General features: G+C 47.5%; 3 protein-coding genes across 8 annotated transcripts in view; 2 read left to right on the forward strand and 1 right to left on the reverse strand.

The window, feature by feature from the left end:
* Positions 1-10,112, forward strand: part of FLVCR2 (FLVCR choline and putative heme transporter 2) — a 35,393-nt gene extending 25,281 nt beyond the window's left edge. The window contains exons 7-11 of one of the 2 annotated variants that reach the window (XM_075426143.1): positions 337-442; positions 919-1,030; positions 1,457-1,512; positions 3,785-3,881; positions 8,627-8,693. In XM_075426143.1, the coding sequence (XP_075282258.1) occupies positions 337-442; positions 919-1,030; positions 1,457-1,512; positions 3,785-3,868 (358 nt within the window). In that variant the 3' untranslated portion in view covers positions 3,869-3,881; positions 8,627-8,693. Of the gene's footprint in view, positions 1-336; positions 443-918; positions 1,031-1,456; positions 1,513-3,784; positions 3,882-8,626 lie in introns of both variants that reach the window. The other variant, XM_075426144.1, reaches the window with a different exon arrangement.
* A 509-nt stretch (positions 10,113-10,621) lies between these two features.
* Positions 10,622-13,171, reverse strand: ERG28 (ergosterol biosynthesis 28 homolog). The gene is made up of 4 exons (XM_075426145.1): positions 12,918-13,171; positions 12,663-12,753; positions 11,357-11,475; positions 10,622-11,206 (listed from the first exon to the last, which is right to left on the reverse strand). The coding sequence occupies exons 1-4, from the start codon at positions 13,048-13,050 to the stop codon at positions 11,127-11,129; spliced, it is 423 nt and encodes a 140-aa protein (XP_075282260.1). The 5' UTR covers positions 13,051-13,171; the 3' UTR covers positions 10,622-11,126.
* A 245-nt stretch (positions 13,172-13,416) lies between these two features.
* The window catches only part of TTLL5 (tubulin tyrosine ligase like 5), a 150,530-nt gene continuing 140,004 nt past the window's right edge, over positions 13,417-23,942 (forward strand). For all 5 annotated transcript variants that reach the window (XM_075425856.1, XM_075425855.1, XM_075425858.1 and 2 more), the window contains exons 1-9: positions 13,417-13,524; positions 14,045-14,214; positions 16,842-16,951; positions 18,764-18,846; positions 19,653-19,759; positions 20,311-20,441; positions 21,007-21,089; positions 23,091-23,160; positions 23,453-23,537. In XM_075425856.1, the coding sequence (XP_075281971.1) occupies positions 14,132-14,214; positions 16,842-16,951; positions 18,764-18,846; positions 19,653-19,759; positions 20,311-20,441; positions 21,007-21,089; positions 23,091-23,160; positions 23,453-23,537 (752 nt within the window). In that variant the 5' untranslated portion in view covers positions 13,417-13,524; positions 14,045-14,131. The remainder of the gene's footprint in view (positions 13,525-14,044; positions 14,215-16,841; positions 16,952-18,763; positions 18,847-19,652; positions 19,760-20,310; positions 20,442-21,006; positions 21,090-23,090; positions 23,161-23,452; positions 23,538-23,942) is intronic.

Genomic DNA, 23,942 nt, shown 5'->3' on the forward strand with positions numbered 1-23,942 from the left:
GTGGGCCTGGTTGGCTGTTTGACTATGCTGGGGATGATGCCCCTGGGGGTTACTTGCGGGAGATGCTGCTTCATCCTTGTAGCAACCGGCAGCTCCTTGCTGGCCTGGCTCTGTGCCTTGAGGCTGTGGGCAAAGGTATTTCTGGGTAGGAGGAAGACCTGTGCCATGGTAAGGGAGTCAGCCAGCTAGCTGTCTGGGCTGTGACAATGCTAGGGGAAACATCCTATGCAGTCAGTAAAGCATCCCAGAAGGGATACGAGCTGCACTGTGATGTGTGCCTCTTCAGTCTTCCTTCTGGCAGTTGCTGAGTCTTCCTTTCTGTGTGTTCCTTTACAGGTTTTTCATGACAGGATACCTTCCCTTGGGCTTTGAGTTTGCTGCAGAGTTGACATACCCAGAATCAGAAGGAACATCATCAGGGCTCCTTAATGTCTCAGCACAGGTAGGTGTGCTGTTTTCCTTCTGCTTGCCTCTTTAAAGGCAGAGAGATTAAATTGTAGTTCCCAGCTTTGACTCATATTTCTTGTCCATGGTTATTGCAATGTACTGCAGATCCAAGCACCGCGGGACCTGACTTTTTGAATGATGTTCATTGGCATTTCTCTAGTGGCACCCATTCTGTTTCTGCTTAGGAGAATCCATCAGGATGCCAGTCATCCTTGCCTTTCCCGACACAGCTCCTAACAGCCTAGGACCTGGCTCTTCTCCAGTGAGATGGGATTCCAGCCTTAAGGGTCACTTGTCTTCCCATCAGCTGCAAGGAGGTGCCTCTGGATGTGTTCATAACCAAACTTTAGCCTCGCTAGGCCAACAGCTTGGCTGGCCTGTATGCTCTGACACTTTGGTACAGCTGGGAAGCTGTTCACGCTGCTTTATAGTAACAGTACAGCTTGACACTGCCTTTGCTTTTTTTTGTAGATTTTTGGTATTGCCTTCACTATCGGCCAAGGGCAAATTATAGATTGCTTTGGGACGAAGGCAGGAAACCTCCTTCTTTGTTCTTTCCTGTGCCTTGGGACCATTATGACAGGTAATTATCTTTTTCAGTGTTCCTCTGCTGTGACTCTTCCCCATGGGCTTGACATATGAATTGAAGGGCTTTTGTGTGTAGTGTGTTCAGAGGAAAGGACAGGATCCACATAGCAGTCCCACAGCAATGCTGCTGTGCTTCTTTAAGTATCTGGTCTGTGTTACAAAGAAGATCCAAGGCTTCTTGACCTGGCCGCTGGCTGGGGTCTCAAAGATGCACCTTCCACGTGCTGCAATAAGGAGTCTCTATCCTGACTGTTTCAGAAGTGCTCTCTGCCTCATCCAGGAGAGTGGTTACCTTGCTCAGCGTAGTGTGTTCCTGTCTCCTCTGGGGCCACTGCTGCCCCTTTGAATCCTGGGCGAATTGATTTGGGCTCTGCATGGTGACTTAACTGCCTTCACATCTCTCTTCCTCCCTCTGTCCCAGCATTCATTAAGGCTGATCTCCGAAGACAGCAGGCCAATTTGGACAATGAACAGACAGTGAGTAAACCCCGCTTCAAGCTCCCCTGTGCCCCTGCTGTTAGCTCAGGACGACCCCCAAACTCTCCCCTTTCTAGGAATGGGGCTGGCCCTTTCTCAGTTACAATTGCAGCTGCGATTCTCCTCTTATCACTTCTTGCCCAGCCTATGGGGAAGCTCCTTGTTGTCGTTTTCAGACAGGTGGCTGTAATCCCAGCTCTGTCAGCTGCTGGGGCCTCTGCTTGCTTACTGTTAATGTCACGCAGAATCTGTAGGCTCTGGTCCTCTGGGAGTCTGTAGGGCTTCACACATCTTTATATCAGCTAGTGACAGATGTAAGGCAGTGCTGTGCTCGCTTCTCTCCCCTGACAATGCACTGAGCTCTCCAGTGCTTTGCCTTTGTTTAGAGCTGGGTAACTATTATTCCAGACCCCCAGGGAGGCAGGTTGTTCTGCTTATTCCCTGTCCTTAGCTGCCAAGTGGGTTTCAGTGTATGGGACTGGAGGAAGCTAGGTGGCAAAGCCCAAATGAAGGCTTGAGCAGCCTGGCTCCCCACACTTTGTGCAGTGCTGCAGACAAGGCTGCTGGTTCATATGTGCACACCAGAGCTCGGGGTATGATGTCCCTGTGGCATGCTGTGCAATAAATTCAGTTGTTTGCATGCGGGAGAGGGTCTCCAGTGAATGTATTGTAGTGGATACTCTTAGAAGCTCTCTCTGCAGGGAAAGGGAGGGGACTGGTGGTTGGTTGAGGCTCTTTTCCTTATTGCTCTGGGCTCCTCTTCTAGGACGTTAGCAGAGATGTCCACTCAGCGTTCATGCAGCCATCAGCGACCATGACTAACAAAGTGTATAAGCTCAGTTCTCTGCTGGCTCGAGTCAGCTCTTTTCAGAAGACAGTGCTGCCTTCCTCCAGATAACCTAACCAGTTCGATCTGGAGAGAGACCAGAAAGTCCAAGAAGCAGCTCTGCTCCGACCATCTGCTCAGGAAGGTGGATTTTCAATTACAAAATATATGCTCTTTCATTTTTATTTTATTTTTTATTTATTATTACTGAACTATCTGAGCACAAATGCAGAGGATAGGATAAACAAAGGGAATTGATGCTGCCTTGAAAAGTCCTTACACATATAATTCTAGGCTGGATGGCAAGGAAAAAGGCTGTACAATTTATCTAGTTTGCGTAAAGGAGTCCTGCTGCCCACTCCCCCCCCCACTCCCCCCATTGGCACAACTTAAAAAGACTTCCTGCTTTTTGTCTGCTCTGAGACTTACAACTTTGGCTGATTTTAGCAGTGGTGAGCATCACGGTCTACAGGACCAAGGTAGAAGACAACTGCTCTCTCAGAATCCTAGCATGAATGGGGCTAACTTGAACACGCTTAGCTAAGCTGAGCTGGGGTAAAGGCCAGTCTGTTTCAATATACACCAAACCGCTTGTACCCCTCAATTAACAGTGCTGAAGTCAAAGGCAGATGATGAATTGTGAGGCCAAGCTATCCTCCGCAAGCTATGAGGCAGCAGGGTTGTGATGAGGGGTGCTGGTGGCACTGTGAGTTAATTAAAAACATGTATGTGGAAGGCCCAGGAAATATCAAGGTCCTTTGGCAGCAAACATGATGACTAGTAGTAAGGTCCTTTTCCTTTGTCAGACACTTCTCTCACCAGATGAATTGTACACTTTTGCTTACGCCATTTTTCATATAAATACAACGGTAATAGCTTGCTGCTGGAGGTGGGAGGGCATTGAGACCAGAGTAAAGGTGGTACAGGTGCTATTTCTATAATCCTAGAAGCCTCCAGAAATGACTGCAGTGAGAACCAGAGAGATGTGTGTGAGGTAAAGGGTCTCAGTCAGTAAAAAATTCACTGGCAGATCCTTCCCCGAGGAGTCATGCTCTGAGGAAGTCATGGCAGACACCCCGCCACAACCCCACATGTGGCCTCCACATGGCTGAGCTCACCTGGAAACCTCTCAAGCTTAACAAACATCCTCAGGCACTCGACCAGCTGAAGGTGGGCTGAACTTGGTGTTCTGCAGTAACATGGATGCCTCAGTCAGGGAAGCAGTCAGCAGCCAGGGCTTGGGCATTGTGTGCTGGTTTCGTGGAGAGCTCTGACGGAGTCAGTTACTGGAGCTTTTCTACATGGCACAGCTGCCTTACAGATGCTTGGGTCATTTTACTGGTTTCTTCCTTTGCCTGTTCCTCTTTTTTATCCCCCCCCCCTTTCATTTCCCTCCCTACTTGCCTCCACCTTTTCTGGGATGGTGACTTGTGGCTGTTGTTACAGAGACTCCAAGGCAGCAATCAGATCATGGATTATGGGACTGTAGCTTGTAACCCTAACCCCATCATTTCCATTCCTGCTCACTAGCTCATACACAAAGGTAGGAAAATCGCACTAATCTGCTTCTCTGAACACTCATGGGTGGCACAGGCACCAAGCCAATGGCACTTCTGGGGTGACAGCAATGGCCGTAGAGTACTGAGAATCTTTTTGGCCTTCTCAGGTACCCACCTGAGAGGAAAGACAAGACAGCTTTCAAGAACAGAGTGGAGATCCCATCAGACTTAGGTCAGAAAGGGACACAGGGATTCAGCTAGGTGCAGCAAGGCAAAGCCTGGTGCTGCTGCAGAGGGAAAACTGCATTATCAGTAAGTTATCGGGGAGAGGAGGTGCAGGCATTTGGAGACTCTTCTCTGACACTACTTTTACAGTACAGATTCTTGGCTGGAAATGATACCAGGAGTCCTGTGGAAGAGTTGGCTTTGATCACAGGCAGGGTGTGTGGCCAACTTCAAGAAGGAAGTTTAAAAACATCTAGCAATAACAGAGTCATTGGGTTGGTGCCTTTTGGTATAAGAATGCCTGAAAATTGAAAAGCTCTGTGCTTGCAAGTCTGTGACTCTCAATGGCGCTTGGCATTTTCTCAGCTGTTGCTTGGCCTGTAGCGCTTTATTACTGTCCTTTGCTTCACATTGACTGGCCGATCTGCCAAGTTAACCACGCTACCCTTTGCTTTTCAAGGTTTTTGTTCATTGAGTGTGTGTATCAGTGCCACAGCCAACAGGACTAACAGGCAAATGCAGAGTGAGCCCACAGGGAAAAACAGCCTTAATCCTCCTAAAACTAGAGTGTGCGCTACAGGGAGTGTGAAGCTGCTACACCTTGATGCAAGCGTGAGGAAGAGTCCCATGGGCAGGGAAAGATTTGACTCCAGGCTCAGTGCTTATGAAGCTGTCTCCATGCTGCAGTCTGTGGCAGTTTTAGCAGCGTGCATGTGTGGTGTTGATTTGGGACCAAGTAGTTGAGAAGCTGTAGCTGCATGAGCTGGGCAAGCCTGCTTGGGGTATACTGGTAGTTTTTTGATGGCTGAAATTTATGTCATCCCGTTTGTTAGCAGACCTAGCTTGGCACAATTGCCAGTGCTACCACTGACATCCCAGTTGCAAATTAGGTATTGCGAGGCTCAGGCATGTTGCTGTATATGCCCTGTGTCAAAACTGCTTCCATAAAGAAAAAAAGATGGATCATTGACATAGGAGACTCCCTTCTGAAGGGAACAGAAGGCCTAATATGCAGACTGAACCAACTTCTCAGGGAAGTCTACTGCCTCCCTGGGGCCCCGCGGGGTTAAAGATGTGAAGACAAAGTTTCCTACCCTGGTACGGCTCTCAGATTATTATACGTTATAAATTTTTCAGGTAGGCAGTGATGAAGTTGCAGCAAGAATTCCAAGGGCAATCAAGAGAGACTTTAGGACTTTGGGATGACTGGTTAAGGGATCAGGAGCACAAGTAGTGTTCTCCTCTATCCTTCCAGTTGCAGGGAATGATGAGGGAACAAACAGGAAGAGCCAGCAGATCAATACATGGCTCTGAGCCTGGTGTAAAGAAGCAGAATTTGGGGGGGTTGATCATGGGTTGGTTGTTGCCTGCTGGCAACAGACGAGGTAGACCTGTCTCAAAGGAGGAAAAGGATCTTTGCACAGGAGTTAGCAAGGCCCATTGAAAGACCTTTAAACTAGATTTGAAAGGAGAAAGGGATAAAACCAGGCTTTCTAGAGATAAGCCTGTGGGCAGCACGGCCATGCACAAGCAGTTTGTCTTATATCGGTGCCATTATCTGCTTACGGTTATAATTAAACAGATGTTGTAATTAGTAGAACTTGGAGTGGGAACTAAATTAGCCTAATGGCAATGTGGACACCTTGTCCTCTACTAACAAAGCTGTAGTGTGGTTCCAACAATCCTCCCACTTCTGTCTGCCTCAGTTCCCAAAGCACTAGCAAGGTTAGTTTTCTGTATCTCGGGACACTTGGATCAAACACCCATTTTACAAGATAATGAGTCTGTTTGTAGGCTGCCTTTATTGTAAGTGCATCTGAAGCCATTCCAACATTGTGCCTTAAGGTTTCATAGTAGTGTCAGTTGATTGAGCATACATGTTATACTCATGTATATGCTCTGTACAGCCTGTGCTCATCTGCTCCTGGTTTCCAGCATCCATGCAAATCTTCCTGCATGGTTTCTTTCTATTATGAAGTGAGCATCTTTGCTGATTTTTCCATGGTTTCTTTTGACTCAGGAGTGAATTGTTCAAGAAGAGTCTTAGGCATCACTTATTTGGAAATACTTTTAAGCTTGTGTGGGTTTTTAAGAAAGTAGCTATTGTATAGAGTGCAGGATTCCAAAATGGCAGGACTGTCTTTTCATTCAAACTGGGCTTTGCTAGGCCGCTTTGAAACTTGCAAATTTGATTAATGTGTGTTCAGGGCACTTGAGACTACTTTGTGCCGGTCTTCTATAGTGGTAGACAATTTGAATTTTTCTGTGTGTGTGAAGAACCTATTCTTGATAACAGAGAGTAGGGAGTAAAGTGGTTTCAGACTTTGTTCTAGTTTTCAAATCTTAATAAAATTTAAAACTTTTGTCTGGAATGTTATGCTACCAGCAGGGCTAGCACTGATGAGTGGATGATTTTGGACGACCTGCTCTAGGTGTACAGCCACAGCACGGGATTTGTTTAAAACAAGACTGAAGTTATGCTGTGTCCTCAAACCATGTCCTGGACAAGTCAGGACTTGGAGCAGGGCCAAGTACCTTTTTTTGCTGGTTGTATGTTTGCCTGGATGCAAAGATGCATCTGATGGATCTCAGTGGAATACCCAAAAGCATGCTGCTTTTTCCTCCCAAGGCCAGTGTGATTTAGAGGCTGGCTTAGGGCATTAGAGCAAGCATCCAACCTCAATATCTTACTGGAGTCCCTTGCAAGCTGTAGCATGCTTACTCTCTAGTGAAATACTGCCAATAAGGAAAAAAAAACCAAAACCACTGCTGCAATTTTGCACAGCAGGCACAAATGGTGTGTGCCCCATTCCCTGCTTCCCGAACTTCCCGATTCCTACTGTGTGGCAAGCAGCCTTTTCCTCCTATCCCAAAGCCACGGGCAGGCTGCCTGCATGCCCTTTTCCAGTACTGTGACTCCCAGCTGTGAGAGCAGCCTTCTTTTCCCAAGGCGGTGGAGCCTTGCGGGCTGCCTGATCTCCTAAACCTCTGTTCCTGTAGCTCCACAGCAGGTGAATAGTGTTCAAACTCCAGAGGGACTTCGGGAGCCTGTTCGAAGTTGCCAGCATGCTTCCATGATGCATTCTGGTGGGGTTTCCCAAGCCTAAATGCAGCTTTTCCCTTAGTCCTACCTCTGGCACTACTTCACACATGCCCCTACCCCTCCGGCTGGTAGGAGCTCCCTCTTTGCACTTCCTGGCTTTTGCTTCCAGGCATCGCTTTGAAGCTTTCCTGATCTCACTCCCTCTGCTTTGGGATATTGCTACTGACCTTTACAAAACCTTTTCACCTGCAATTCATGTAAGAGGCTACTCAAAATGAAACTTTCGTATCTCTTGCTTCTATGCTGCCTGGACTTCTCTTGGACTGCACTGAGGGTGTGAACCTCTTTCCCATGCACCTCTGACTCCTGCTTCAGATGTCAGTCTTGCCCTACAGTGAGTTAACTCAGAGCCCAGGCTGTGGGGGAGTCCACATTTACCCTTACAAGTCTGCACACTGTCTTCTGAATCAGTAACAAGTGGCGTGTCTCACCGTAAGCAAAGTTAGAACTTGAAGAGAGGTATCTGAAATCCCCTGGGGGAAGGAGAAGTCTTGGGTCTAATCCTAACATACTCCAGAAAGAGTCAGCAGAGGAGCTCAGCAAGCCCCACCCAGGAAGGCTGAACTGGAATTGCAGTTTGGCTGTTTCAGGCAGCCCAGAACAGGGTGGTAACTGGGCAGCAGTCTCTGTTGTCCTTGCTTTTTCTCTAGGAAATGACTCTGCAGCTCCCTCCATCTTAAGGGAAGAAATTGTAGGAGGGTTCAAGTAATCAGGCTAATTCTTCTATAGGATTTACGCAGAAAAACTTGTGTATGTTTGCCTTATTTCTTATGGCTCTTTAACTCTGTGGAATTATCTCAGCCACAAGTCCAAGCTGGGTATAGGGAAGAAGTGGGGCAGAGGTTGCCAGCCCTGAATGGAGGATGTGGATGAAAAGAGTTGAAGATAAGCAGAACCAGATATCTGTCTGGGAGTTGACGAGGCCCTTGGACACGCCAGAGCAAGGACAGGAAGGTGCTGGCTGCTGTGCTGAGCCTCCTGAGGGTGCGTAGGATGCAGGTTCTCCTTGCTGCTTGCACAGACACTGCGCTGCCCTGTGGCATGAAGGAGGACTTCCCAGTTCCTTCCCTTGCCCAGGGGACTGGCCCTGCAGCTTCACTGCTTTGAGGCTGATCTTGTGCCGCAGTGAAATGTCTCCAGGGAGCTAGCTGTGGGCTGATACCTGGGCCTGTACAGCTTCTGTGAATTAACTGTGGTCTGAGGACCACAGTAAGTAGCTTAGGAGAAGTGGAACCCTTGCTCTGCCTTGCTGCCCCAGTGCCCCTTGTCTGGGCAGTAGAAGGGTCTGGAGAAGGAGGAGGGAACCAGGTGCACTCTGAGGATGGTGATTCTTCTTTGGGTATTTCTGCACACTAGCAGGGAGCTGCAAATTAGCCAGCCTCTGGCCAGTTTGTCTCTCTGACGCCTAGGTCTGGCCACCCAGGATCCTAACCATATTGTTTTTCTCTGTCTGACTTACAGAAAGTGAAGCCAGAAGCCTGCACTGGTCCCATAGTCCTTGAGGAATCAAAGCTGTGAAACAGAGGGGTGGCAGAGCTGGGAGATGCAACCCCCCTCATTCCCATCTTTGCTACCTACACTGTGCTCTTTTTCCATATGCACCATGACAGAGGGCTCAGTCTCGGGACAGAAGCCCAGTGAACTGCTTGGGGAGAGTGTGAAAGAGCAAAACAAGAAGGGAGTCGCTCTCTTCAGTTTTACCTCTGCATCTTGCTGTTTTGGAGACTTTGCTGCTTGGGAGGAAAAGTTGGGAAAACCTACTGCTTTCCCCCTGCCACTATGTATGCTTGGAAGAGAAAAAGCACGCGTGCTGAGAAATGCCATAGTTCCAGGCTAGCCCTGAGCATGAGGGTGGCACCCTGCATGTGGCTGCATCTCTTCTCACAAGCAAGCTGTGACATGCAGTGCAGAAGCTGGACCACACTTACTCTGTAAGCAGCCCTGGAAGAGCTTTCAGCTGGCTCTCAGGAAGAGTGATTGTTCTGCCTTGCTGCCTGTGATGCTCTGTGTTGCACAGGTGAGGGTAGAGGCCTCAGCAGTATCACCAGCAAGTGCAAAGCAATGCATCTGCCACTGCCGGCTCTGGTTTTATTACATGGCTGTCCCAGATGAAGCAGTCTTCATCTGTGGATAAACCTCCGCTCAGAATTCACTGAGGTTGCCCTAATGTTCCTACATGTTAGGAGTAACTGAGAGATACCAATATGCCTCCTTCTACCTGGAGGCAAGGACTAGTTCTGCAGCTTATGAAGCTACAGCCTAAGCCCAGCTCATCACTACACTAGCAACAGGAGTGAGTCAAACCACAAGCTCCCTGGGCTAAGGACTATCTCTTCCTCCTTAACGATAAAGTGCCTTGTGTGTGTTTCAACACTGCATAAAAACTTTTGTGAAGTGATATATTGAGACAACCAGCCAAGGCTGTGTTGCTCTTCACAGCCACAGAGAGGGATTTGAGTATGACAGGAATTCAGATTTGCTCCAGTGCGGAAGCTTCCCACTTTATAACAGAAAACAGGAGAAGCAGCCCTTTTACCAGCATTTGTGTCTCATAGACACTGCCCCTCTGTATGCTGCTGTTTATCTTCTAAACACAAATGTAGATCCTTATATCTGCCCTCTTTTGTTTTCAGCATCCCTCCCCTGGTGAAGACATCAAGTGTCCTTATACTCTTTAAATCAAGCAGTTATGCATATATAATTGGGGGGGTGGACAAAACCCACAACCAGGTGGAACAGATAAAAACAGTCCTCTCTGACATACCATTTTCGACAAAACATTTTTTGGGTAAAATTATACAATCTTTTGACACATTAAAAAATTAAAGTCCTATCTTTGCTAGTTTGGGGTTGAGAATGGGGGTCTAAAATGGCTTTTAAATTGTTTTTATATAAAATAAAAACATTTTCAAAGTGTACAATGAAACCTGACACATTCATATTAAATGGCTGAAACAGTCTACATCTGGCTCTTTCAATAGCCTGAAATGTTCTGCAGAATGGAAAAATCACCTTTCTGCCCCGTGCTACTGTTGTGCTCTTTTCCTGCATTCTGTGTTTTTCCTCACTGCCTTCCCAGGAGATCCTGCTCGCTCCTTCCTACCTTCTGTGCACTGCCCATCTGCTTTGGGCATTATTTCATCTATGTCTAAGCAACCTGTTCCTGTTTTCTCCGTCTTCTGTAGTTATAGCTCACTGCAAAGGTAGCTCCGTCCTCGCTCACAGATGTGTGCGGCTTGCTGTTACCAGTGTGCTGCAGAAGCGAGAGCTGCAACAACTCTCTTCGTGTGTGCAATGCGAGCAGTCAGACCTGGAACTTTGTGGAAAGGAGTCAGGGAAAGGTGGGCTTGCTCAGAGAGATGATTTACCCTGCAACACACAGTAGAAACTGCTGTTTGCTCTGAGGTTGCACATCTCTACCTGCTGCTGTGTAACAGAAAGACAGACACAGCGCCCTGCAGTTTTCTGGCATTTATTAGAAACGGCCCCCGAGGAACACACACACACAGATATGCAAGTTACACAGCAGTGCCAGGGGCAGCACGTGTTTTCTCTTTCTGGTCCAAGCAGTGCCAGGGGCAGCACACATTCTCTCTTTCTGGTCCAAAGTGCTCGGTGGATCCTGGGCTAGCTCCATACCTCCTCCCCACAGGTACACTGGGAGAGAAGTCCTTAGTGCACTGGGCACGCCTGAGACATTCCCTGCTATCCTCCAGGGAGGCAGTCACCAACTGCCCCCCGCAAGCTTTGACACAAACTCCTCTGGGACTTGGTCATCTTTGACATCACTCAATTTAAATGTTGCCTGTACAAGAAAACCCACTTGGTAATGAAGAATGATTGACAGAGTCCAACATCGATCCGCCAGTGGGACCGGAGTTCTGGAGAAATCCAGCTGAGCTTTAGCAGAATTTGGCAGTGAAGACAGGAGACAACGCTGACCTACACAGGGCCCTCAGCTTCAGTTTTTCTTCTTGTTTTGTGACAGTGCTTCTACCTCCAGGTACTGAAGCCCAATCAACATCCCCAAGATAGAGAAACCTGCGATGGAGGTACAGGATGAGTTGCGCAGAAAATGCTGGACCGGAGATGAGACATTCCCTCCCACCATCCCCTCCCTTTTCGGGGCGGGGGGGGCAAACCATAGCTCCAAGGACAGTTTGTGGGGGGAGGATGCAGAGCTCTACTTACTTGCTACCATGAGGGGTGCCATAACTCCAATTGTCAAGGCTGCAGTGTGGTAAATGAAGACCTCGGCGAGGAAGTGAACAAGGGCCAAAAAGAAGGTGAAGAGCGTGATGTAATAGAGGCTGTTGGAGAGCAGAAAGAAGCAGGTTATCTTAGAGCCCATAGTATGGGCACGAGCATGGCTGAGCGGAAGAGGCAAACCTGGTTGCTGCCCTGTCTGTCCTCACTGTGGCAGCACAGAGGGCACTTGGTCCCTTGCCCAGCAAGGTGCAAAAGCTCCCTGGACAACAGTTGAGGGAACAGGACAGCATGTTCAATCGTGCACTGAAAGTCACAGGCATTATCTGGCCTGAAGACAAGTGAAGAGAGGAAAGCAAGGGTAGGGCACCAGTGCAGTGAGAATGAAGCGAGAAGCATGTGCACACACAAAAAGAGGGTGAGAACTGGTTGAGCGGAGAACTAGGACAACAGGACTTGGCTGACTCCAGGTTGCATGACCCAACACATCTTCCCACCTGTGCTCCTGCTACCCTCTAGGGGCCACAGCTGTGGAAAGGGAGCAGGTCCAAGAGATGCAAGATAAAAATCCTAAGAAATAATTGGCTGCATAGCAATTGGCATTACCACCACCCCCTAAAAACAGACAACTGAGTCCCCGCCTAGGCAATCCAAGGACACGCTGCCATGTGAACAGTGACTTCTGCTGCAGGGCTGGGCGAGGCAGTGACAAAAGAGCGAGTTCTAGTAGCCTCCAACATGAGCTTTGTCTGACACAGACCCAGAGTCACCCTGCTTGGAAATCCCTCTCAGAAACACTTCTGTTACCACGGGGAGAAATGGCCTGCCTCCCACCACAGCCCCGGGCTGCACCTCAGGCCTTGCCCCCAGCCCCAGATAAGGGTCTGTGGAAGAAGGCTGCGGGTTACGACCACTGCAAGCGGCCTCTCAACCTGCCACAGTCTTTACCTGAGCTGTCGTAGGAAAAGAAGTACCGAGCATCAGTCAGACCACAGCACTAGCAACTGCTTAACGTCAACAGAGCAGCAGCACTATCAGAAGATGCTTTGCAAGCTGGAGCTCAGAAATTTGTGACATAAGAAGCTCTCAGATCTCCCGATCTCCGCCCTGAGCTAAGACACAGAACTCGCAGGCACTGGCTCTCCCCAGAGTTCCAAACCCCGCACTGCTCTGTCAGCTTTTTCAGGGGAACGCTTTCAACCCCGCAGAGAGTTCAGGACCAGTTCCTGCTTCCCCGCCTCCTCCGCACCGCCCCGGAGCTGGCAAACCGCGACGCTTCGGCCCTACGTACGTCCTGTTGCGGATGTCGATGGCGCAGAGGCAGCGGATCAGCGACGACAGCAGGGTCCACACGCCGAAGGTCCGCGCCTGGAGCCCGTTCACTGTGCAAAGAAAGGGGGAGGCACGTGGGGACCACCCGCAGCCGCGCCCGCCGCCCGCCATCCCCCCGCCGGGAGGAGCAGGCGGCTCCCGGGCCCGGCAGCCGCCGCCGAGGCGGGGTCCCGAGGAGGCCCCGAGGCCCACGGGCGGCCGGCGCGGCCCTTACCGAGGCCGGGGCTGGCGGTGTACAGCTTCTCCGAGAGGAAGCTGTGGTCGCGGAAGCTCTGCAGGGTGTTGCCGGCGGCGATGACCGACACCATCACCAGCCAGCTGCGCAGCACGTTCAGGAACCGGCTCATCCTCCCGGCCGGCGCGAAACCTGCCCGCAGGGACCAGGCCGCGGCCACCGCCCGGCGTCGCCCGCTACCGGCCGCGCTCTCTCTTCGGGGCCCCTCCCGCTCCCGCGGGGCACGCCGCCGCCTAGCGCTTCCATTGGCCGCGCGCGCGCCGCTCCATCCACGCACCACGCTGACGTCAGGGCACCCACCGCCAATCGAATCCCTCACAGCTCGCGATGCGGTCCCGCCCCCCCCTCGCCACGCCCGCCACGCAGGAGGCGTTGGAAGCGGCGGCGGCGGGCGCGGAAAAGGCCGAACTAGCGGCTGGGCTGTTGCGCTTGCGCACTGGGGCGGGCGGGGGCGCGCCTGCGCATTGGGGGCGGGGCGGGGCCCTCTCCCGTCGGTTGTTGTAGTAACGGGGAAGCGGCGGGAGGGGCCACGGCTGCCGGGCGGCCGTGTCCGCCCGCCCCGCCGGCCGGGGCGATGCGGGAGCAGGTATGGGCAGCAGGCTGCGGAGGGAGCTGCTGTCTCAGGGTGAGGGGCGGTTGGCTGCTGGGGCCCGACTCGCGGCACCCCCGCCGCTCTTGCTTCTCATGGGGCCACCGGGCCCGGCCGCCGCGGGGTAGGCCGGGCCCCAGCCGCTCCTCCGGGCCGGGGGGCTGTTCCCAGGCCGGTGGAGGCGTTCCAGTGTCCGGCTGACCCCGGGCGGCGGGGGAGCCTCGGCGCCGGGGAGAAGCGGGCGTTTCCCGCGGGGCCGGGCCTGGCCAGCCCGGTGCGGTTTTGCGGCCGCAGGGCAGGGCTGGGCCGCGCCTGGATGACTCTGACGGGCAGGCGGGGAGTGATCTGCTGGAAGGTGATGCTTCGGCACTCCCTTGGCTAGGAGGCGATTCACAGTCCGCGACAAGCTTGTTGATAGTCCAGTGAGAAATGTGTATTCACAGGAGGTGGGAGTGAAGTTACATTTCTCTCGCTGTCCCGCTCAGCTGTGCGTTCATGCTTTTAATCCTTATTGCAGGTAACTGCTCTTGCGAGATCCGTTGAGTCTGCAGGAAAGAGGTGCAGAGGCTACTGAGACTGGGCTGTATGAGAACTCCCAGAGGAAATGCCAGTCGGTGTGGCTCGAGATCTGGAGGAAACTGGCTCATCCTCAGAGGAGGAGGAGGAAGATGTTGTAGGTGGCCTGGAGTAAGTAGGAAAAATCCCTCTTAACTGTTTCTATCTCCCTCTGCTTCCTGCAGGATTTGTACTAATCTGAAAAGACAGTTACATTCCTTACCCAACTCCTACCCATAAAGCAGAAGATGGTTGGTCTGGGCCTTAAGCCTGTGGGCAGGCTGACTACGTTTGTAGCTTGAAAGATCACTGTATTCATCAGGGTTGGAGGTGCAGCTATTCCTTGGCTACTCTAAAGTCCATAGTTTCATTGATCTCTTCCTGTAATGTTCTTACGCTGGGGAACTTTCTTGATGATGTTTAAGAAAATGAAGGAACTGAATTTCCTTTCTTTTTGTTTGTTTAGGTTTTTATTTTGTCTTAGTTTTTACTTTGCTACAGAGAATGGAAATATACTGTACAGCAGACTGATATGCAATGTTTTATGTCCTTTTTTAAAAACTGTCTTGTGAGAACTCGGCTCCTAGAATTCTTATTATTTACTAGTCTATGTTTGTTTCATTTGTGTTTAGTGACTTGTTTTATCTTTGCTTGTGAAGGAGTCGCTCCCTTATTATTTCCCAGAGTGAAATTCCTCTTCTGTTTCAGCTGGACCTCCTTTGATATGTCTTGTTTGTTCTCTTTTGGGTGCATATTGTGACTGAGTGCCTAGTTGCAAACGGCAGTGACTTAAGGCATTTAGAGGAATGTTGGTTCATACCAAGTAGTTGGCTCAGATTTGCCAGACTCTATAGATGGAAAGGTCCACAACTGCTTTCACCCAGAAGATAGTTGTAGTGGTGTGTCTGCATTGAGTGACCGAGGGTCAGGTTAGGAATGAATGACTGTCACTTGGAGGATTGAGCCTTACTGCAAATCCTCAGGACAGGCTTAACATAAACTCCCCTCCTGTTGCCTCAGCTTGTTTCCCACTTATATAAGGCTCTGGCATGTAGTGTAAATTCTGGAAGCTTCTCGGGTCCCGTCCAGTCTGAACAGCTAATTACACCCCAGTAGTTGGTTTGTTGTTCTGAGTTTTTAAAATTTTTTTTTTCTTTAGAGGTGGTAGAAGTAGATGGGAGTGCTGTGAAGTTAATTTGTCTGAGTGATAAAGGTAATAACAACTTGGTTAAGAGGACCAAGGTTACACTTAAGAGTACTTGCTTGTCCTAGCGTCAGAAAGTTGCCCTTTTATCTCTGTTCCTGTGTTCTAAGTGTAGGAAGTGTTTTGACTTGTGTAGTTTCTCCAAACCTTTGGCAGACAATGATCTTGCAAATTCTATAGATAAATGCTTCTGTGTATCTCTGCCAGTCTCTATATCTCTTATTGTCTGTGTAGATAGGCATGTGTCTCTCCAACCCCTCAGTCTTGTTTTCTGTTAACTTTTTTTCACGGTTCCGTTTCCTTGCATGGTGAGTAATAAGCAGTCTGAGCTTTAGTTGCTTAGGGAGGTTGGCAGGTTTTCTTTCTGTGATCTTAGGATTTTATATAACAGACCTTAATTTTATTTGTGTGTCCTTAATTTCTCTGAGGAGATGATTGTTCCCAATGTAGTCTTGTTGTTTTGGACAGAACTGATCACTAGCTTGGAACCTGGAGTGGCTGGCTGGGGTCATTGTTGAATTCTGGGCTTGCATTCCACTGCATCTGGCAGAAATTAAAAAGGAAGAACATGCAAGTTTATCCGTTGTGTTGAGCCAAGCCTGTTCTAGTCTCTCAAACTCGGCATGAGTGCCCTTTTGAGCACTTCAGAGTCCAGGATTGCAACCAGTTAGCATGCACTGATTTGCAGTTCTTAAATTGGAGACTGGGACCTGCATTGTAAGTTCTGGTTATGTGGACACCAACAATTATGGTTTATCCTGAATTATAAAGCTTGTTTTCAGGCTATAAATCGAGAGAACTGTAGCTGTAAAAATTCACGAGGTTTCTCCCAAATTACACTCAGTAAAATAAATACATATTGAACAGAACTCTGACTTAGACTAGCAAGACCGACCCAAAGAGAGGATGATCTGGAAGATTCCCTTTACAGCTGAGTACCAAAGATGCCTAGCATGTGTGTGGGAGTCAACATAGGCAGGGCACGGGAACAACCACAAAACCATGGTGGAAATGGCAAGGTAACAAAAATAAATTTACTTCTTGCAACTGGGGGATTCCCGAAGCAACACCGGGGCAGAGGAACAGAGGCGGAGACACGGGTACTGTGGAACTCGGTCCTTGCTAGAGAGTCGCCAAACCTGCTGTTTGCCCCTGTTTCTTGGGGGATTCACGCAGGCGTAGTTTACCACCGTGCTTTGATATTTCCCGCAGCAGGGCAGGAATCTCCAGGGTGTTCAGTGGGGTGCCTCTAAGTCTATCACAGGCCTGTGTTATCTGAACGTGGATGTTCTACTTGTTGAACACACAAGGACAGGCAACAATTAGAATGATATATGTATTTTTCTACACCCCAGCTGCAAGTCACTTGAGCGTGTTTACAATCTTCCTCACCAATCTTCCATTATTTTCCCCGTGTTATATTTGCCTGTGTCCTGCCCGCAGGCTAGGTGCGCAAGCATGGGCAAGTATGGAGAATTGCTGTGTCATCACTGTAAGCAACTGCTGTATGTCTGAGGCTCAGCAGCTGCTTATACTGACTGTCTTGCCATTTCAGGGATCATCCATGTATCAAGTGGACTGGTGGCGGCTGCAGGCGGATCCCCGTCTTGGTGTTTCATGCTGAAGCCATTCTGACCAACGACAGCTACCTCCGCCTAATTGGAGGTGGGTGCAACTACGTGCCAGATTTTGGCCTGAGGGCATGAGGTGGAAGTCTCTTACTTGGATGTTCCCTTCTCTTTGTGGTGGGACAGAGGACATGGTAGGAAGGAAATTACAATCTTCTCTTGTTTCTGAGCACTGAGAGGTTCAGAAATGCTTCGTCAGTTGGTGAATGTTTATCGCATCTTTGGGTTGTGACGAGTGTCTGTCTACTGGGTCCTGATGTGTTTCGCGTTGGAGCTGTCTGCTTGGAGGCCATGCTAGAACCTGCGACCAGAATATAACTAAAACCACTCTGTAGCTAATAACTCAAGATCAGTCATTGCAGTGAGGTTCGAGAGGGTTTCACTGGGAAATAAAGCAGCCAGCCCCACAGTGGTAAGAACAGTAGTAAGCTGTAGTAACAAATCTCTGCGTCTGCAGTCTCACAACTGTGAGTAAGGCCATAAGCAAAATGATTGTGGCTCTGGCAGCGCTTGAGGGAGAGCCTCTAAATAAGAGGCAGAGTTGTTATAAACACTCTGGATTGTAAGAGGTAGTACTTTTGGGTGTGTACAGCTGGGAGCTCATTCTGGATATGCTGAGCTGGAGAAAAGCTAAAATCTACTCGCCTTCTTTTTCTGAAGATGCTGACGCTTCTTTCTTCTCTTGCTTCTCCTTTTCTTAGGTAATTGGTGCCCTCATTTCTAATATCCTATCCAAGCAGAAATGCTTCTGGCTCATTGGGGTAAGGGGTGGAGAAGGTGATTTGTGTGTGGAAACCGCAGAACCTTTTAATGTGAGTTAAGAACGTACTTGAATGGTGGCAGTAGCTGATGGTAATTGTAACTTGTCTCCTAACTGGAGTGTGGTGTCTCTACTGCTACAAGTCTACTGCTGAGCAGCGCACCTTGTTAAATTTCCTTGAGCTGTGTCCAGTCCCAGATTATGATACTTGTCTTTCTTTTCTTTAGACTTATTTTTATTGGTAGAACGTATTTCCTGAGTTTTAATCTAATGTTCATCTTTCTGTTCTCAGTTTGAACCAATTTGTAAAGTGTCTTTTCCAAGTGACCCTGCAATTTCTGCCTCTGCTTTCTTTGAACTCTTTTATGGATTGCCACATTCTTTTGTATGACAACTGGCCTCTCGTATTGCTGCTTGCTTTCTGTTTATCTTATACCTCCAGTGCTGCTTGCTGCTTTTGTTTTTATGACTTTCTACTTGGATAGTAATTTTTCTCTTTTTTTTTTTCCTTGTCCTATTTACTTTATTTCCTACTATTTTTTGCAGTTACTTGTTGGAAGATCAGTACAGGTGAATGAGATGTGAACAAAAATTCGGAGTTTTATTTTGGGTTTTCAGGATCTAAAAAGTGATCATCAAAGCTAGCCATGACAATGAGAGGCATATGACGCAATTACTTTTAGCTGGGAATACCAATCTTGAATAGAGAAGAAAGCTGAAACCATGTTTGGAGTGTTATAAAGTAGTCTATATAAAGAGCTATTTGGAAAAAAATCTGGTCATATGTTAGCCTGTCCTGTGCTTTATTTTGATATGACAGTGTTCAGTGATGCAGCAATATAGTACCTAAGGACTGATGCAAGTCAGATTGATGCCATTATTGGAGTTAATGCCCCAAGAGATGGACAGGCATTTCCTATCACCCTTTGCCTGTTATGTGCTCTATTGTGTGAATGCTCCACTGTGGATTAACTGCAGCTGTACTGTGCCGAGTCCTGTGGTGGTCTTCTCTCTTCTTTGGTAGCATAGGTAACGGGTTTATTCTTCTAGGTGCAGATTCTAATATCGCGTCTCTTGCCCTCTTAACAGAGCGCTACCGCTTGTCCTATAAGATTGTGCGAACAGACAGCCGTCTGGTTCGAAGCATTCTGACTGCCCATGGATTCCATGAGGTGAGTACAGTGAACTTCAGATCTGATTATGTACTGGGCTGGGAGGTGGTCGTGATGATGATTATTATGTTTTGGGTTTGTTTTGTGTGGTGTGTGTTGTGTTTGTTTTTTTTTTTTTACCTCTGCAGGGTTAGAACCAGGAAGTTGCTGTGGACCCCCTTGAGGTTTTTTTTTTACATACTCTGCAAGTTAGACAGGAAATATATCATGATTTTGGTCTCTCAAAGGAGTACCCTTTAGGCTTAAGCCTGTAAAATTAGAGAGAAAGGGATGCTGAAGCTGTGTTTTTTTTCTTCTTTTAAAGCGTCACCTCACCATTGGGAAGATCTGAAGGATTTAATCTCTCAGCCTTTGTGAGCTCACAGAAGCATTGATGTAGTGTTTCACATTTCTCTTCTTAGCACCTGTCTTGCTCTAAAGAATGCCCTATATGCAGCAAATGACAGTTTGAGATATGTGTGTGTACGGTGGATTTTCTTCTGAATAACACAAAGTTAAGAAATCGGTCTCTCAAGTTTCCTGAAATGTAAAACGCTTTATGAATTGGGTTTAGTCTATAAAAATAAGAAAACTACAAGTTTTTTTTGAAAAATATGACATGTTTTTTTCCCAGCACCATTGTACAGTATCTTAGGACAGAAGTCTGGCTAGAGTTGCCCTAATATTAGAGACAGATGGAGGAGATTGTCTTAAACTAGCATTGCTTTGGTCTTGTAGACATAAATTCACAGTCTGTAGGACTAGTGGTGGTGCTTTTCACTACTTCTGTGTTTTGATCTGCGTGGTGTTTTTATGTTGCTCTTTAGGTGCACCCTAATAGCAGCGATTATAATCTCATGTGGACAGGATCACACTTGAAGCCCTACTTGCTGCGTTCCCTTACAGATATTCAGAAAGTCAATCATTTCCCTAGGTAAGGCCTTGATATCATGTTTTGCTGAATGTCTTTGTGCTGGTTTGCAGAAATCTGAACATAGATAGCTCTAAAAAAAAAGAGTATACGTGATACTGTAAAGTCCCAATGCACTGGGCCTGTGCCACATCCGTCTTCATTCTAAACAGGTTTTGGGGGATAGTATATGAGTTGAAGTGCTTGTCTGTAGCCCAAATACTGGATTTTAGAATTTTTTTTTCTATATTTCATGGTATAAGCAAAGTATTTGGGCCTTCGGGTTCTTAGTTACAGAGATAGTCTATGTTGCTTGCTAACGTTTACAAACACCATTATAACAGTTTGCTGTGCTTCAGTCTGTCTTGGGAATTGCAAGAGGTGCTACAACTGAAGATGGATATTAATACAGCCATAGGACAGGGACAGTAAAACTGACAAGTAATTGCAGGTTAGGGTTTAGATACCTGACAGGGCTACAGATGTGTTAGTAATTAGGATGAAGGGTTGCTGTAATGTGGGGTTTTTTTATGGGGGGGAAAAAATAGATAGTGTCTCTTGTTTTGGGACTTCAGGTCATACGAACTGACACGCAAGGACAGACTGTACAAGAACGTCAGTCGTATGCAGCTGGCTCATGGATTCAAGACATTTCATATCTTACCTCAGACCTTTATCCTCCCGACAGAGTACCAGGACTTCTGCAGTAAGTGAATGGCTGATGATGCCCAGATCTAAAGCAAAATGACTGGGTGAGAGGAAGGGAATTCCTTTTAATGTCCCAGCCTGTTGAAGTGCCGGTAGTTAAGGCAACAAAATTAGAGTAATCTGGAAAGACAGTGGAAAAGGCCCACGTGATTTCTTGATATAATTTCTACTCTTCTGTTTACTCAATGCCTGTGTAAGTCCCCAAGAAGGTGATGTGGGCTTAAGGCTCCAGAAATGAGCTATTTTTTTTTTTGTGCAGTGTTGTTGGAGATCACCTTCACAATATTGATGCCTACTACGTGGGAGTACTGAAGAGAGAAGTGCCAAAAGGAGGCACAGAGCAGAGAAATGAATCTATGGGAGCAGCAGGAGGGGCTTCAGGGAAGGGATGTGATAATTGCAGTGAGTCCCAAGGGGTAAAATAGGACATCAAAAAAGTAGACTGTGATCTCCTCATGCAGTTCTCTAAAGCTTTTACTGTAGGCAACATTATTGATTCTTGCTCCTCTGTGAATAAGCAAAATGGAAGATGTTTCAGACTTGTGCTGTTTTCTTTTAATCAGATACCTATTCTAAGGACAGAGGCCCATGGATAGTGAAGCCCGTGGCCTCTTCCAGGGGTCGAGGTGTCTACCTGATAAACAATGTAAGTGTTCAGCAAAAGGACTGCACTTCAGTAACACTGTCTGCAACGCTATGCCAGCTTCCAGGCAAGGGGCATGGAAACATCTAACCAGACACTGGCCTTGCTCTGGATTTCAGCCATACATTGGTGAACAGTTCAACAGCCCTGAGCAGCTGGCAAAGCCTGGCTGGGGCCATGCTGTGTAACCAAAAGCAATCTATTTCTTTGTATGCTGTACTTATCTTGCAACCTACTTTCAAGTCTTAGCTTATTAGGAGCGAGTTCATGCTCCTTGAGACAGTTTGGGAAGCTGTGCTGCTTCATGCTCTCCTTGTGGCTGACAGTAGGCTGGCCTTGGGAAGATTCCCAGAACTCTCAGTAGTTGTTTCCCTGTGCAACCTAAACAGTCTCCTTGTCTCCCTCTTTCCACTGAAAAAGACCAGTTAAAATAAAACCTTATGTGATACAACAGGATGTGTATCCATCTTAGAGCTGTGTTATCTAAACGCCAGTGTGCTCTCACTGAGATGTAAAGGGGATGGTTCTTTGAATTCAGTGTGCTGATTATAGTGTCTTTTGCCCTTTGGGGCTTTGCAGGGAGTTAGGTTGTCATAGGTAACAAATACATCTTGCGGGAGCCAAACACATGAGGGGATTCCAATAAATATTCTCAGCAGCAAAGCTGACTGGTGAGTCATTTTGTTTTCACTCACTCAAACCCCTTTAGCCTCCCTTGCACTGAAAGGGTTGTGCTGCCTCATCTGTTCTCTACTTGGATCATTTCCCATAAAATAAGGGAGCAATTTGCCAAGTATATGAGGTAAGTATTTCCAGAGCTGCACTCAGCTTTTTCTTTGCTTGAAAGAGAGGGACGAGATCAGGCTTACATGGCAGTTGGCCACGAACTGGGGAAAAGACCCTTCTGGGACCAATCTCCCTTTGTGCATATCTGTTCCAGAAACACTTCAGCTAGTTTGGCCCAAAGACTTCAGTTTCCTTCAGTGTAATGTCATTAAGGGAGTCTTCTAGAATGTCATCATAGAAGTGTTTAGAAACAACAACAAAAAAACCCCAACAAACCTTTGAATTTCTCTGATCCATAATAAAACAGGCTGTCACTTGTGTGTGGTGCGCTGAGGGAAGTTGAGCTTGTTCCCTCACGTTGTATGTGTTCACTCTATATGCCTGGGCTTTCCTGCTCACGATGCTGGTGCTGTGGCTGAATACATACAAAATTGAGTACAGGCAGAATGACGGGGTTCTCTTGGGTCTTTTGCAAACTGAAGGCAAGAAAACGTTTTGCAAGAAACTGTTTGTATGAGTAGTTAAAACTGGTTACAAGAGAGAGGCTTGCATGCAGCAGAAGTAAAGGCTTTTTTAACAGACTCCATGAAGTAGCGATGTGTATTTGTCATAGATAGAGCTTTCTGTTCTGAGCTACAAGGGTAGTGTCTTCCTGGTACAGTAGCCCCTACTGTGAACTGAACCTCAGTAGAAGGTACTTACTCATGCAGGCAAAAAGTTGGATACCAGCCCAGGATCTAGCTATAAAGATCACAAGCTGAGGAGTCATTTTCTTTGCTTGTGACTTCCTCACCAACTGTAGTTACATACTTGTTGCAGTGTCTTCTAAACCCCTCCTCTGTGTGTTTGGTTAAACACTTGAGAAGCAAACAGAATGACAGTCACTTCTTAGATGTGGTTTATTTTCCTGCCTATTTTACATCATTATCATGTGGCTGTTATATCTCTCTTCTCCTCTAAGGAGCACTTAACTAGAAGATTCAATGGGCATTTTTTTTGGCAATGTAATCATTCCCAGGCTTCTGGTTAGGATCTAATTACCTTAAGTATGTTGTGACTGTTTTTTCTTTTTTTTTTTCCTCCCTCCCCAGACATAGTTGTTGGTACAAAGTGGCTTTAGGAGGTGAAGGCTGGAAAAAATGGTGGGTTTGATCTAGTCATCTTCTTACTCCTTAAGCCTCCAATTTTTTCACTCTTGGGTTCTCTATTCTTCTGTAGCCAAACCAGATTGTCCTGGAAGACAACATCCTGGTTTCTCGTTACATCAGCAACCCCCTGCTCATAGATGGTAAGTGTGCTTAGGAATTGCCTTTTTCTCTTCCCCCAGCCTCACACCTGAGCATCTCTGCAACCTTTGCAGGAATTTACTTGAATAATTGAGTGCTCTATCTTCTAGTAGTTGAAAAATGTAACTAGAGAGTTCCTTGAAATCTGGAAGCTTTTCAACTGGGAAAGCTTCAGGCACCTATGTCAGCAGCAGAATAATGGTTTATTGCTCTCAGGGTCTGTTGAAATTCCTCAACTGCATATGATGTCTGAAAGATATTTGCAGTCACTGACTCTTCACAACTGTATTTCAGATTTCAAATTTGATGTGCGCCTCTATGTTCTGGTTACGTCTTACGATCCACTTGTCATCTATCTCTACGAGGAAGGATTGGCCAGGTAAGGGAGGTTTCTTCTTTCTCTGTGTAACTGCACTTGGTGATCCAGAGATGTCTTGGCTTGCCTTTGTACTCCTGACAATAGCAAATGAGGGCGGTGCGAGTTACGGAGTTCTGCAGAGTTTAAATATATGATACTTCATCATGCTGTGTCCCATCAGTGTTCTTTATATAGATTATAGGATCTTTAGTGAGAGACTTTATTACATATGTAATAAATAAAGCAAATTTTTAACTCTTAAGGGTTGAATGGCCACGCACACAATCATTGGCGTGATCGTGCTAAAGGTCAGATTCTTGAAACCTCTTTGGATTCTTGATGCCTTTGTACCCCTTCTCCATCCTCCAAGGTGAAGGGAATCTAAACTTTCTCACTTTCTGTTTAATCCTAAAGACAAAAGCAGTT

Source organism: Opisthocomus hoazin, chromosome 7 (genome assembly GCF_030867145.1).
Source record: "Opisthocomus hoazin isolate bOpiHoa1 chromosome 7, bOpiHoa1.hap1, whole genome shotgun sequence".
NCBI classification, from domain to species: domain Eukaryota; kingdom Metazoa; phylum Chordata; class Aves; order Opisthocomiformes; family Opisthocomidae; genus Opisthocomus; species Opisthocomus hoazin.